Source organism: Gopherus evgoodei, chromosome 5 (assembly GCF_007399415.2).
Source record: "Gopherus evgoodei ecotype Sinaloan lineage chromosome 5, rGopEvg1_v1.p, whole genome shotgun sequence".
Classification (NCBI taxonomy): domain Eukaryota; kingdom Metazoa; phylum Chordata; order Testudines; family Testudinidae; genus Gopherus; species Gopherus evgoodei.
This window is the reverse complement of record NC_044326.1, coordinates 21,154,675-21,167,489: the sequence shown is the minus strand read 5'-3', so window position 1 is coordinate 21,167,489 and position 12,815 is coordinate 21,154,675. Positions and strand designations below refer to the sequence as shown.

Here is a 12,815-nt window from a genome sequence, read left to right as displayed (position 1 = left end):
GCTGCCTCCGCCTGTGGGCACTGCCCCTGGAGCACCATTGGCCATGGTTCCCAGCCAATAGGAGCTGGGCCACAAGAACTATCTTAAAATAGTCCCAGAATTGTAAATACTTACAGATTGTTAAAACATTTCAGATTATTTCAGAAAAGGACATTTTTAACTAATATGAATAATTATTCCAAAACAATTAACCTGAAAGTTCCTTTCTAATCCCAAATACATGCTCAGTCAGTGTCCTTCCAAAATCTGCACAAATTTCTGCAATGGTTTTTCTTAATCTGAAAACATGGGACACATTTTTTTCCAGAAGTATTAATAAGTGCCTCTATTTATTTTACTTTACTGTGCTGCAATCTGTTTCAATGACTGGAATTAAGGTCCTCTCAGAGTAGAGTAAGTGTGAATTTACAAATTAAAATTACTTTGCTTTGCACAGATATCTGATGGTGCTGTGCAGATGGCAACTGAGAGTCAACTAGAAAGAAGAGTCTGAGACTTGTCTGCTCAGTGCACAGAATAAACATTCTGTAGTACATTGTCTCCACTAGTTCTCTTGTGGATTCTCAATCTGAATCCCTGTCTCCTTACCCCTCCCCAAAATGGTTTCTGAAAGCAATACCCACAGTTCCTCTCAAAACAGTTTTGCGAGGGCCTTCAGAATTCCTCATTTTATTCCAGTCCCTGCTTTCAAGTTTGCAAGTGCTGGCATGGACGCCAGGTTTGTATAATTTTTGATGGTGCCCAGAACGGGTCCAAGCAAAGCCAACCTTTCCATAAGACAGAATGGGGCAACAGCCCCAAACCCCACATTTTGGGGGCCCCCCATGCTTCAGGGGGACATGGGGGTCGAGGCAGAGCTGCCTCATCCATAGGATGGACTGGGGCAAATGCCCTGGGCCCTGCACTTCAGCGGGATGCAGGGTCCAGGGCAGCCTGGGGCTTAGCAGGGGGCCTGGGGCCAGCAGCAGTAAGCAACCCGGCCACCTCACCCCCACATTCCACCCCTTCCCCCAAACCCCACCCTGCCTCTTTTTGGCTTCTGCCCCATCCCCCAAGTGAAGCCAGGAGCAGGCAGGGCAGTGTGAAGCAAAGAGGGCTGGGCCACTCGCTGCTGCTGGCATCAGGCCCCCTAAGTCAAGCCCCCAGGCTGCCCTGGACCCTGCATCCCTCTGAAGCATGGGGCCCCCCAAAGCGCAGTAAGCCCAAACATTGGTGGACCCAGGCCCATATTCCTAAATATTGGTGTAGCATGGCCACCACAGGCCCATATAACTCGCCACCTATGAGTACTGGATCTTTGTTATACCTAGCTACTGCCTCCAAGGACTCCATTTCCACTTTGTATACACACATCCTCTTGGCTAGTCACATCTAATTACACACTCTAGTCCTGAGTCAGATTCATCTTTCAAATTCCCTCCCCAAATACCCCACTGTGATGCAAAGGATCTCCTAATCTTTGCAAACAATTCTCACCTCAGACATGACAAACTCACTATACCAAACAAATGTCTTACCAGATATTTATCCATGAGGAGTAACGTGTAAGGTATCAACAGAAAGCTTATAACTTGTTAAAAGACATAATCATTGTGAGATGTATGTACAGGTAAATTTAAGGACTAGTATTTATACTGAAAGCATGCTTTATGGACTTCGAGAGGAAATTAGGCACATGGGGATAATGTGTCTCAGTGATGTCACCCTGCCCTGAAATACAATAGCCTTGCTCAATCTCAAGATTATCAATGGAAAACCATCAGACAATTGTAAACAATCAAACATCTTAAATGTAAGAAAGGAACATTATAACAAGGCAAGAGTTTTGCCCTGTCTATGAACAGAAACCAAAGACTATCTCAATATAACCGAGGAGGGGGAAGTCCTCTGAATCCTTTCATTCAGGAGATATCTTGAGGAGAATATCACGTTCTTGTGAAAAATTGGTTCCTGGTTCTGTGAACAGCTCTGTAACAGACTGAACTTTGGCTGTCGTGGAGTAGCTAAATGAATTCTTTGCATCTATCTTCACTGCAGTGGATGTGAGGGAAGAGTCACATACATGAGCCATTCTTTTTAGGACACAAATCTGAGGAACTATCCTAAATTGAGATATCAGAGGAGGTTTGGGAACAAATTGATAAATTAAACAGCAATAAGTCACCAGAACCAGATGGTATTCACCCAAGAGTTCCTTCAGAACTCTTATATAAAATTGGTCTGTTATATAACCTATTACTTAAATCAATTGCTGTACCAGATGACTGGCAGATAGCTATTGTAATGCCAATTTTTAAAAAAAAGGCTCCAGAGGCCACCTTGGCAATTACAGGCTGGTAAGCCTAACTTCAGTAACTGATTAAAATATAGGAAACAAAGGGTAGGAATAAATGGTCAGTTTTCACAATAGAGAGCAATAAATAACAGGATCCCCCAGTATCTGACTAAAACCAGCACTGTTTAACATACTCATAAATTACTTGAAAAAAGGGATAAACTGTGGGGTGGCAAAGTTTGAAGACAATACTAACTTACTCAAGATAGTTAAGTCCAAAGCAGACTGCGAAGAGTTACAAAGGGATCTCACAAAACTGTGCAACTGGGCAAGAAAATGGCAGATGCAATTCAATGTTGATAAAAGCAAAGTAATGCACATTGAAAAACATAATCCCAACTATACATATGAAATGATGGGATCTAAATTAACTGTTATCACTCAAGCAAGAGATCTTGGAGTCATTGTGGCTACATCTCTGAAAACAACTGCTCAATGTGCAGCAGCAGTCAAAAAAGGTAACAGAATATTCGGAACCATCAAAAAAGGGATAGATAATAAGACAGAAAATATCATGTCTCTGTATTAATCCATGGTACTCCCACACCTTGAATACTGTGTGCAGTTCTGGTTGCCCCATCTCAAAAAAGATATATTAAAATTAGAAAAAGTACAGAGAAGGGCAACAAAAATTATTAGTGGTATGGAACATCTTCCACAGGAGGAGAGATTAAAAAGACTGGGACTGTTCAGCTTAGAAAAGAGACAACGAAGGGGGGAATATGACGGAGGCCTATAAAATCATGAATGTGAAGAAAGTGAATAAGGAAATATTAGTTACTCCACATAGCACACAAACCAAGGGCCATCCAATTACATTAACAGGCAGGACGTTTAAAACACACACAAGGAAGTACTTCACGCAACACACAGATGACCTCGAACTCATTACTATGGGATGTTGCAAAAGCCAAAATATAACTGGATTCAAAAAAGAATTAGATAAGTTCATGGGGGATAGATTCATCTATGGCTATTAGCCAAGATGGTCAGGGATGCAACCCCACGCTCTGTGTCCCTAAGCCAAGGTTCTCAAATGCGGCCACCAGGGGGTTTTCATGCAGCCATGACATCTCCTGTCTGATGGCAGGGAGAGGGGGTGGGGGAAGCATTGGCCCCTCCCACTCACTCCTTGTTGCTCTTGGATCTGCTGCCCTGCACTGCCTCTGGAGAGAAGTGGGGCACAACGCTGCAGGAGTAAGGTGAGTTCTTGACCCACCTTGGGCGGAGAGGGTTTGGGCAGCAGGACTTCAGGAGACTGGCCATAGAGCCACAGGCTCCGACCACAGGGGAGTGGGTACTAACCTCTCAACTCCAGCCAGGTGGCCCTGACCTTCAGCTGCAGGACTTCAGCCTCCAACCCCTGGTTCCATCTGTGTGGCAGCAGACACTGGCCCCTGGCTCCAGTCCCAAGCTCCAGCTGCACAGTGAAAGGTACTGGCACCAGGCACCATCAACCCCCAGGTCCATCTGCACGGCAGTGGGCTCCAACCACGGGGTTTTGGGTGCCAATCCCTGGCTCTGGCCATGGGGCAGCAGGTGACACCCAGCTCCACAGCTTCAGTCCACTTCTGAAACCCCGTTCCAACCATGTGTTGGCGGACGCTAGCCCCAGGTTCCAGCCACCCAGCCCCAGCCCTGCTGCTGATCCCCTGCCCTAGCTGAACGGCAGCAGGCGCCAACCCACAGCTCTGTTCCTGGGCTCCAGCCACATGGTGGCAGGAGCTGGCCCCGGGTGCCGACCCCTGGCCGCACAGCAGCGAGCACTGGCTCCAGTCTTGCAGCAGTGGCTGATGACTCTTGGCTCCAGCCATGCAGCCCCAGGCTTCAGGACCCAGCTCCATGCTCTGGCCGTGTGGCAACAGGCACTGACCCCGGGCGCTGACTCACAGCTCCGGCTGCGTAGCAACGAGCTCCGATCCCTGGCTCCAGCCACCCAGTTCCTGTCCCCAGTTCTGGCCACAGGCACTGAGCCACAGCCCTAGCCACATGGCAGCAGACACCAGGCCCTGGCACTGGCCACGCAACAGTGGGCCTCTTCTCCCATTGCCACTGGCCCCCGGATGCCTCCCACAGCCCAGCATCCATCCCCTCCCATCGTCCCGAGCCCCACTGCTTTCCCCTGCCCCACATCCATCCCACCATCACCTCTGTCCCCCCGTTACCTCCCCATCCCCCTGCCCCCCACTCCAGGGCTTAATGAGTCCTGGGTCTTGCTGAAAAAAGTGATATTAACAAACATGCAAGCATCCACTTTTCACAGCAGACGTACCAGCTCACTGTAAAAAGTGATATTTGTATGTTTGTTAATATCATTTATCACTTTTCATAGCCTCCCAGGAAGCTACTAAGTGTGCTATGATATTAACAAATATACAAATATCACTCCCCAAGGGGGAGGCAGCATTATTATTATTGCTGAGTCTGCCAAAAAACATACAAATATATTACAATGATTTGGATGTGCATCTGTGCATATTTAATTGTTTTTCCTAAAGTTAATTAAGTATTTCAGGAAAAAGTGTCAGTGCGGCCACCAGTGAGAGTTGGTGACCGCACTCTGAGGCCACCAAAAAATTGGTTGTGAGAACTCCTGCCCTAAGCCTCCAACACTCAGAAGGAGGGAGTGGATGATAGAGGATGGATCACTTGATAAATTGCCCTGTTTTGTTAATTCCCTCAGAAGCATCTGGTCAGAAGGCAGGATACTGGGCTAAATGGACATTGATCTGACCCAGTATGGCCATTCTTATGTTCTTATTTAAAACCAGTAAAGTGGGGCACATTGTTCCTTTGGGACAGAGGATCACAAGGGAATGATTCAAAGTGACTCATGAACTGGGATGAATCTATTGTCAACCTGCAAGGTGAAGAAAGGGCCGGCATAGCCCCAAGAAGACTACTTGATTTCCTAAAAGACTATTAGGAGTTGACACCAAGCCAGGCACAGGCAGTACTCTCTCAGGTTGGAGACAGGGGGTAACAAGGTGATTCTCAGCCCTGAGTGCCCCCTGAATGGTGACACCCACACCATGTTTTTATCTCCATAATGGCTAGCATCTGATCACTTTGGCTCTTTTGGTTTCAATCAAAAGAGCCAAACAGTTTGAATCTAGGGATCTGGAAAAAAAGAGTACACGAGTGATCAAAGTTACTCTTTGCCTTTGTCCCAAAATTTCTTAAAATGATGATTTTCTTCCAGCCCCTCACAGACTTCTATACATACTCAGACATTCAAATATGCTTTGAAATGACTGTTCACATTGGCCACACCCAGAACCCTCCTAGTTTCTTTACATACTCACCCACTACTTCTCTCAGCCTTCTCTCTCCATGAGTTAGTCTGCTCCAGGACATTCTTACACTGCATTTTATTTCATCCTATTCTAGGACCACTGCTATCATTTCTCCAAGGAGCAATTGTAGTTTTGTTCCTCACTTTCTTCCAAGAAACAAACAATTTTTTCTTTTATTCTTTAACTCCCACCCAGATGACAACAGTACTTGAAACCATACTATGGACAAAAATATTTTTTTAAAGTCATGTTCAATTTTCCACTTTGGTTTTCTATATTGAAATCTAAATAGATGATACAAAACACAGAAACCTATTAACCTTAGTAAATGTACAACCTGTAAGCAGCTGCACCACAATGCTGACACTAAAACATGCCGTTGTCAAAGGGGAGAAACAGAAATTGTTCTATAAAACATCTGGAAAACAAATTCTCTCTATGGCTTAAAAGTTAGCACACACCATGATATACCAATAGGAAGTTTTCCCAATTTTTCAATAAAATAAAAATTAAGAGGAGGAAATCTGCCACTCCATGGACAGGGAGTCTGTTTCATTTTGTTTTCTTGATTATGTACATATGTGACAGACTGGCTAACTTACTCTTCACAAACCTAAATCCTTCATAAGAAGCATGATACACCTTTTGAGTTATTTTTGTTTTGTTTTATTTACAAAACAGATTGCTATTCCACAGAACATGCATTGTTCTTATCAATTAAATATTGAAAAGTGTTAAAGATAATCTGGCTTCGAAAGCTCTGATTTAAACCTTGCAAAAGAATACGGTTAGAATATATTTCAGTGATTTATTTGTATGCATCTTTTAATATTATTGTAGATTTCAATTTCAGACAACAAACTTTTTTTTATAATGAGCAGCTCAGCACATTCCTGGTAATTACTAAATGTCTAAAGTCACAGGAAGAAGATATTCTATATAATCACTAAAGACCTTACCTGGATAAAGCTGATAAGAGCCACTATGGTGCCACTTAACCAAATACTTCAAACCATTCACTGAAAACCATCCTTCTGAATCCATACCAAATTCAGCTGTAATTCCCCAAAGCACATTGGGTGAGGATTCTTTCCTTAGCTTGGGACATTTTTACTTTGTAACTTCTTCCTGGATAAGACAAGCTAATATCTTGAACATTCCTCCAACAATTCCCATTAGTCTTTTACACACTTTTGAGAAAAGTGATTCTTTTCCCTCATGGCTTCAAGCTGAGGAAACCAACAGTATACTTAACACAAAGCACTATAAAATGCTACATAAATAATTTAAAGAAAAGACCTTTCACCGCTGTTGCTAAAGGAACTTTAATTATTTATGTTACAGTGGAATCCATCTACTGTAACTGTGGACTAGTGGTATAAGAACTAAAAGATAAGTCACAGGTCTATTAGAGGAGACAATTCATCAGCTATTTGCAACTTTGAAACACTATTCTTATCTATCTATTTTAGAATTGTCACATTTTTATTGCATCTTCTGTGGTTGTGTTTTAAAAATATAGTTCTATATTTTGCAGTTGTAAATGTTCTAAGCTTTCCATACAGATTACTTATGAAAAAATAAACTAGTTCTGGTGATGAGAACAACAAAGCAGCATCCACAAGCAGCAGCAATTACAGTGAAATGCTTTAGAAGAGCTCAATTTAGAGCTTAAACATTCACATACATTCAGTTACTATTCTTTGAAAGTAAAAAGTAATACACACTCACTTTGTGGAACCAATCGGCGGGTGGGGGGGATGACAGGTCAGAAATTACATACTTCAAAATTCTGAAGTGTTAAATTACCTCACCTACTGTCTGGGTATTTCAGTGACTAATAAATGCCCACATCTCTGAGAAGGAAGGCCAGATGGATGAGTGCTGATATACTGTAAATGTATACCCACTGACCTTGTCAACACTATATTATGCTTAAAATTTCCCCCTTGTGAAATTCCGTCAGTGATAGCGATGGTAAGAGTGGAGTGAAGACATCTGGCATTTTAACTACTGTCTCTCTGAGTTGGCCGAAATGGTACAATGTTTAAAACACCAACAAACTTGCACTCTATTGATGCTAGTGCTCCCATTGTTGCTGTACCAATAGTTGGAAGTGTGGGGAGAAAAGGCTATTCTAGGGTATGTCTACACTACAGGATTATTCCAATTTTACATAAACCGGTTTTGTAAAACAGATTGTATAAAGTCAAGTGCATGCGGCCACACAAAGCACAATAACTCAGCAGTGTGCGTCCATATACTGAGGCTAGCATCGATTTTCTGGAGCATTACACTGTGGGTAGCTATCCCGTAGCTATCCCATAGTTCCCACAGTCTCCCTTGCCTATTGGAATTCTGGGTTGAGATCCCAATGCATGATGGTGCAAAAACAGTGTCGAAGGTGATTCTGGGTAAATGTCGTCACTCATTCCTTCCTCCGTGAAAGCAACGGCAGACAATCATTTCGTGCCCTTTTTCCCTGGACTGCCCTGGCAGACGCCATAGCATGGCAACCATGGAGTCCATTTTGCCTTTTGTCACTGTCACCGTATGTGTACTGGATGCCACTGACAGAGGCGATACTGCAGTGCTACACAGCAGCATTCATTTGCCTTTGCAAGGTAGTAGAGATGGTTACCAGTCGTTCTGTACCGTCTGCTGTGCCACTGTAAATTGGCGAGGAGATGATGATTATCAGTCGTTCTGTACCGTCTGCTTCTGTCATGGGTGCTCCTGGCTGGCCTTCGCTGAGATCGGCCAGGGGCACAAAGACAAAAATGGGAATGACTCCCCGGGTCATTCCCTCCTTTATGGTTTATCTAAAAAGAGAGTCAGTCCTGCCTAGAATTTGGGGCAAGTGTACTAGAGAACCAGCGTATCAGAGAACCAGAGGGCACAGCCCCTCCGTGTCAGATCCCGCAGAAATGATGAGCCGCATGCCATTCATGGGGGGGTGCCCCTGCAACAACCCGTCCCGTTGCTTCCCTCCTCCCCCAACCTTCCTGGGCTACCGTGGCAGTGTCCCCCCATTTATGTGATGAAGTAATAAAGAATGCAGGAATAAGAAACAGTGACTTTTTAGTGAGATAAAATGAGGGGGAGGCAGCCTCCCGCTGCTATGATAGTCCAGGCAGTACAGAATCTTTTCTTTAGACATGAAAGGGGGGGCTGATGGAACTCAGCCCCCAGTTGCTATGATGAGGACGGTTACCAGCCGTTCTGTACCATCTGCTGGGAATGACCGGGAATCATTCCTATTTTTACCCAGGCGTCCTTGGCCAACCTCACCTGAGGACAGCCAAGAGCACTCATGAGTTGATGACAAGGACGGCTATCAGTCCTTTTGTACTGTACCGTCGGCCACCGGGGAGGGGAGGGGAGAGGATGCTGCTGTTCAGTGCCGCAGCACCACGACTATCAGCAGCATGCAGTAGACATAGGGTGATATTGAAAAAAGTCAAGAAATGATTTGGTGGTAAATTGATGAGATATACCCTGAACCACCCCGGACAATGTGTTTGACCCTATAGGCATTGGGAGCTCAGCCAAGAATGCAAATGCTTTTCGGAGACTGCGCGGACTGTGGGATAGCTGGAGTCCTCAGTCTCCCCTCTCTCCCTCCATGAGCGTCCATTTGATTCTTTGGCTTTCCGTTACGCTTGTCACACAGCACTGTGCTGTGGACTCTGTATCATAGCCTAGAGACTTTTTTCAAATGCTCTGGCATTTCGTCTTCGTAACAGAGCTCAGATAGAACAGATTTGTCTCCCCATACAACGATCAGATCAAGTATCACCCGTGTGGTCCATGCTGGAGCTCTTTTTTAATTTGGGACTGCATCGCCACCTGTGCTGATCAGAGCTCCACACTGGGCAAACAGGAAATGAAATTCAAAAGTTTGCGAGGCTTTTCCTGTCTACCTGAACACTGCATCCGAGTTCAGATTGCTTTCCAGAGCGGTCACAGTGGTGCACTGTGGGATACCGCCCGGAGGCCAATACTGTCGATTTGCGGCCACACTAACCCTAATCCAACATGGCAATACTGATTTCAGCGCTACTCCTCTCGTCGGGGAGGAATACAGAAACTGGTTTAAAGAGCCCTTTATATCGATATTAAGGGCCTCGTTGTGTGGACAGGTGCAGGGTTAAATCGGTTTAATGCTGCTAAATTCGGTTTAAATGCGTAGTGTAGACCAGGCCCTAGACACAGCCTCACAGAACAAGAAATGATAGTGAAATAAAATGGTTTCTGCAGATCTCAGGGCAAAGGTGCAATATAGCTACTGATCTGTACCAATAACCTCATTTCTCAATTTTATTATTTTCTGCATTTTGACTTGCTATCTGGTCACCCTTCTCATAGCCAGTGTGAAAAATAGTGACAGGCTGGATATTAATAGGTGCCTATATAAGAAGCCCCAAAAATCAGGACTGTCCCATCTGGTCACACTAACTGTGAGTCATTACATAAATCAGATTTTGTTTATTTCTCAGTTATTACTCAGTAAGCAAATCCCTGTTCTTTTGCTGATCACCATTAGTCCATCTGAAGAGAGTAGTATATGGACAGTTATTCCTGAATAACTCCACACTGGTTATGCAAATCCCTCTGTTCTGAGGGCTACTGACCTTAATATTTCCCCAATGACATGCATACAAGAAAAGCTGAGCCAGTTTTCTGAGCCCTCACAAAGTTGGTATTTTTATTTCCTTGAGGATGGAATTTGGTGTGTGGACTGTGAGTTTGTTTAGAGCTCAAAATTCAGCTTCAAGTAAGTTATATTTAGAAGAACTCTTCACCTCGTACAAAGGGCAAGTGGTCAGTTGAGGGCAGAGGGATGAAGGAGGGGACATACAGGAGGAAGAGAGGTTATAGGCTTAGCCTTCCTTCAGCGACAGCCTGTAAGACTTATTTTCAAATATCTATTAAAACTTCAAGGGAAATGTACTTACTATAATTTCCCCATATTGATCTTTCTCCTCCCACTTACTGAAGAAAATGACAACATTTTCAAACTTGGGTGTCTTAAGTTAGGCACCTAAATAAGTGGTTTGATTTTTAGGAGGTGCTCAAACCCTATCAAATCCTACTGATTTAAATGAGTGCAGTGGCTGCACAGCACTTCTGAAAATCAAGCCACTTATTTAATTTGTCTCAGTCTGGATTCGGGTACATAATTGAAGGTGCCCAAATCCAAAAATTTTGGCCAGTGGGAATATATACCTTTTTATTTTGGTGGTGACAACCCAAACGTGCACATTTGGAGTTAGTACACAATCTGACTGAAAATGGCTTTGAGCAATGAGCATCCAAAGCCAAACTCTATTGTAAAGCTTTTACATAACGAGGCACTAGTGTAAAAAAAAAGTTGGTGTGTCCCCTTTTCTAGTTGCAAGGATAGATTTAAATACATATAATTTACAAGTGGACATACTAATATAAATGGCTTGTGTAGGTAAGAGAAACTTGCACTGTGTAACTATATTAATGCTGTTACACTGGAGCAAATTCCTCTAACCTAGACAAGCCTGAAAATACGTTATTCTGTGGGTCTTCTAATGAAGTGCTGAAATTAATAAAAAATAAAAATTATTGGTCTGACATTTTCAAAGAAAGTAAGTATTTTAATTGTCATAGACATTAATCAGAACATTATATCTAGTGTAGCTATAGCTGAAATTAGTTAAGATTTTATTTCTATTCAATTTCTCTGGTTTCACTCTTTTCTCTTGGATCTTATTTTTTCCAGTTTATCTTCTATATACTGTAGTTAAGCATTTATTAAATATTACTCTTCACATAATCTACATTTTATAGCTTTGTACAGAACTTAGGACCCACTGGTATCTTAAAAATTGAGAGAATGTATGGTGTTAAATCTTCAGCACTAACTGACAAGACAGATAAAATACTAGGATATAGAACAGAATACTGAGTGCAAGTTACAATCTGTTCTTTTATCTCTGCAACCTACACAGCCCTCAGACTTCACGACTCCATCAAATTCTACAGTATTCATTGTGAAAATACAATTATCCCTAGACTTGAAAATAACTTCAGTAACAATACTGGAGAGCGGGACATGACAAGACAGAGATCTCTAATAAAACTGACAAATGAAGTACACTGTGCTTGATGTTACTATCAAGGGAGTGTTACTTCAGGGTTCCCATTTCCTCAGCAAATGGAGATTAGACTTGCCATGAAGGAGAAATACTTTTAATTGTAGACAAGCAGGTAATGCATAATCTTTTTTCAGACCAACGAATTTATAATACATAAACTTTCAGGACAGAAATCATTTCTTATGGAATTAGCAGTCTGTACAATATTCAGATTAGTAAACCTAGAAACACTGTCTGCATGTTAGGCTCTGTCTTGACTGCAGATAAAAAGATGTGGTTTTTACACTGAGATGGGAAACTCGAGAGCTAACTGGATGTAAAATCATAGTGGAGACAAGGCATTATAGTTTTTACCTCGATGTAGTCAGTCAGGGTCAACCCTACACATTTCACTTAGGGTTTTTATCTTGACTAGCTACATTGAGATAAAAAAACAAACCTGTGCCTTGTCTCTGCTAGAATATTCCATCAAGACAGACTACTTACTGTAAAAACACACCCTTTTAGAGTGAAGATATAACCTCTGTTTAAGAAACGAGATGGAATAGGTGCACATTGCCTTTTCCCCTATTATCGCATGGCCAATTAGTGGGTGGGCTTCAAACAGACTATATTCTACCTCCCATCCAAGTGCTGTGACAGTGGTGACAACTGAAGAAGAGAAAATACCTGATGGGATAAGTTATCTGCTAGCAAAATGACACAGTGAACTCTGTCTAGGGTTTTATTTCTGGCTGAAGCCCAAACGGGCCTTTTTTTTTTTTTTTTTTTTTTTTTAATACAAGAAATGACAAAGAAAGATAGGGGAGGAATGAATAATAAGAATATATTTTGCTACTCTTCCACTTAGATTAAAAAAAAAAAAAAAAAACCCAGGCAACTAACCCTACCCTCCTCCAGCTTCAGAATCTCTTTCGTTTTCGTTCGCTTGTTTCTTAAACAGATGTCTGTGTCCTTTTCCCTAATAAAACAGTATATATTATACAGTACTTGAAGAAAGCCAAAATGGATAAAATACATGCAACACTGATCCTTTGCAGGACCAAGTGAGGC

The 12,815-nt window shown here is 42.7% G+C and overlaps 1 protein-coding gene across 5 annotated transcripts in view; it reads right to left on the bottom strand.

Annotated features, from left to right (window-relative positions):
- RGS12 (regulator of G protein signaling 12) overlaps positions 1-12,815 on the bottom strand; it is a 168,036-nt gene that overhangs the window by 83,567 nt on the left and 71,654 nt on the right. Inside the window, exon 1 of one of the 5 annotated variants that reach the window (XM_030563838.1) lies at positions 5,641-5,759. The exons of the other annotated variants lie outside the window; for them this stretch is intronic. Coding sequence (XP_030419698.1) covers positions 5,641-5,692 — 52 coding nt within the window. The 5' untranslated portion in view covers positions 5,693-5,759. Of the gene's footprint in view, positions 1-5,640; positions 5,760-12,815 lie in introns of those variants that run through there. 5 annotated transcript variants of the gene reach the window in all.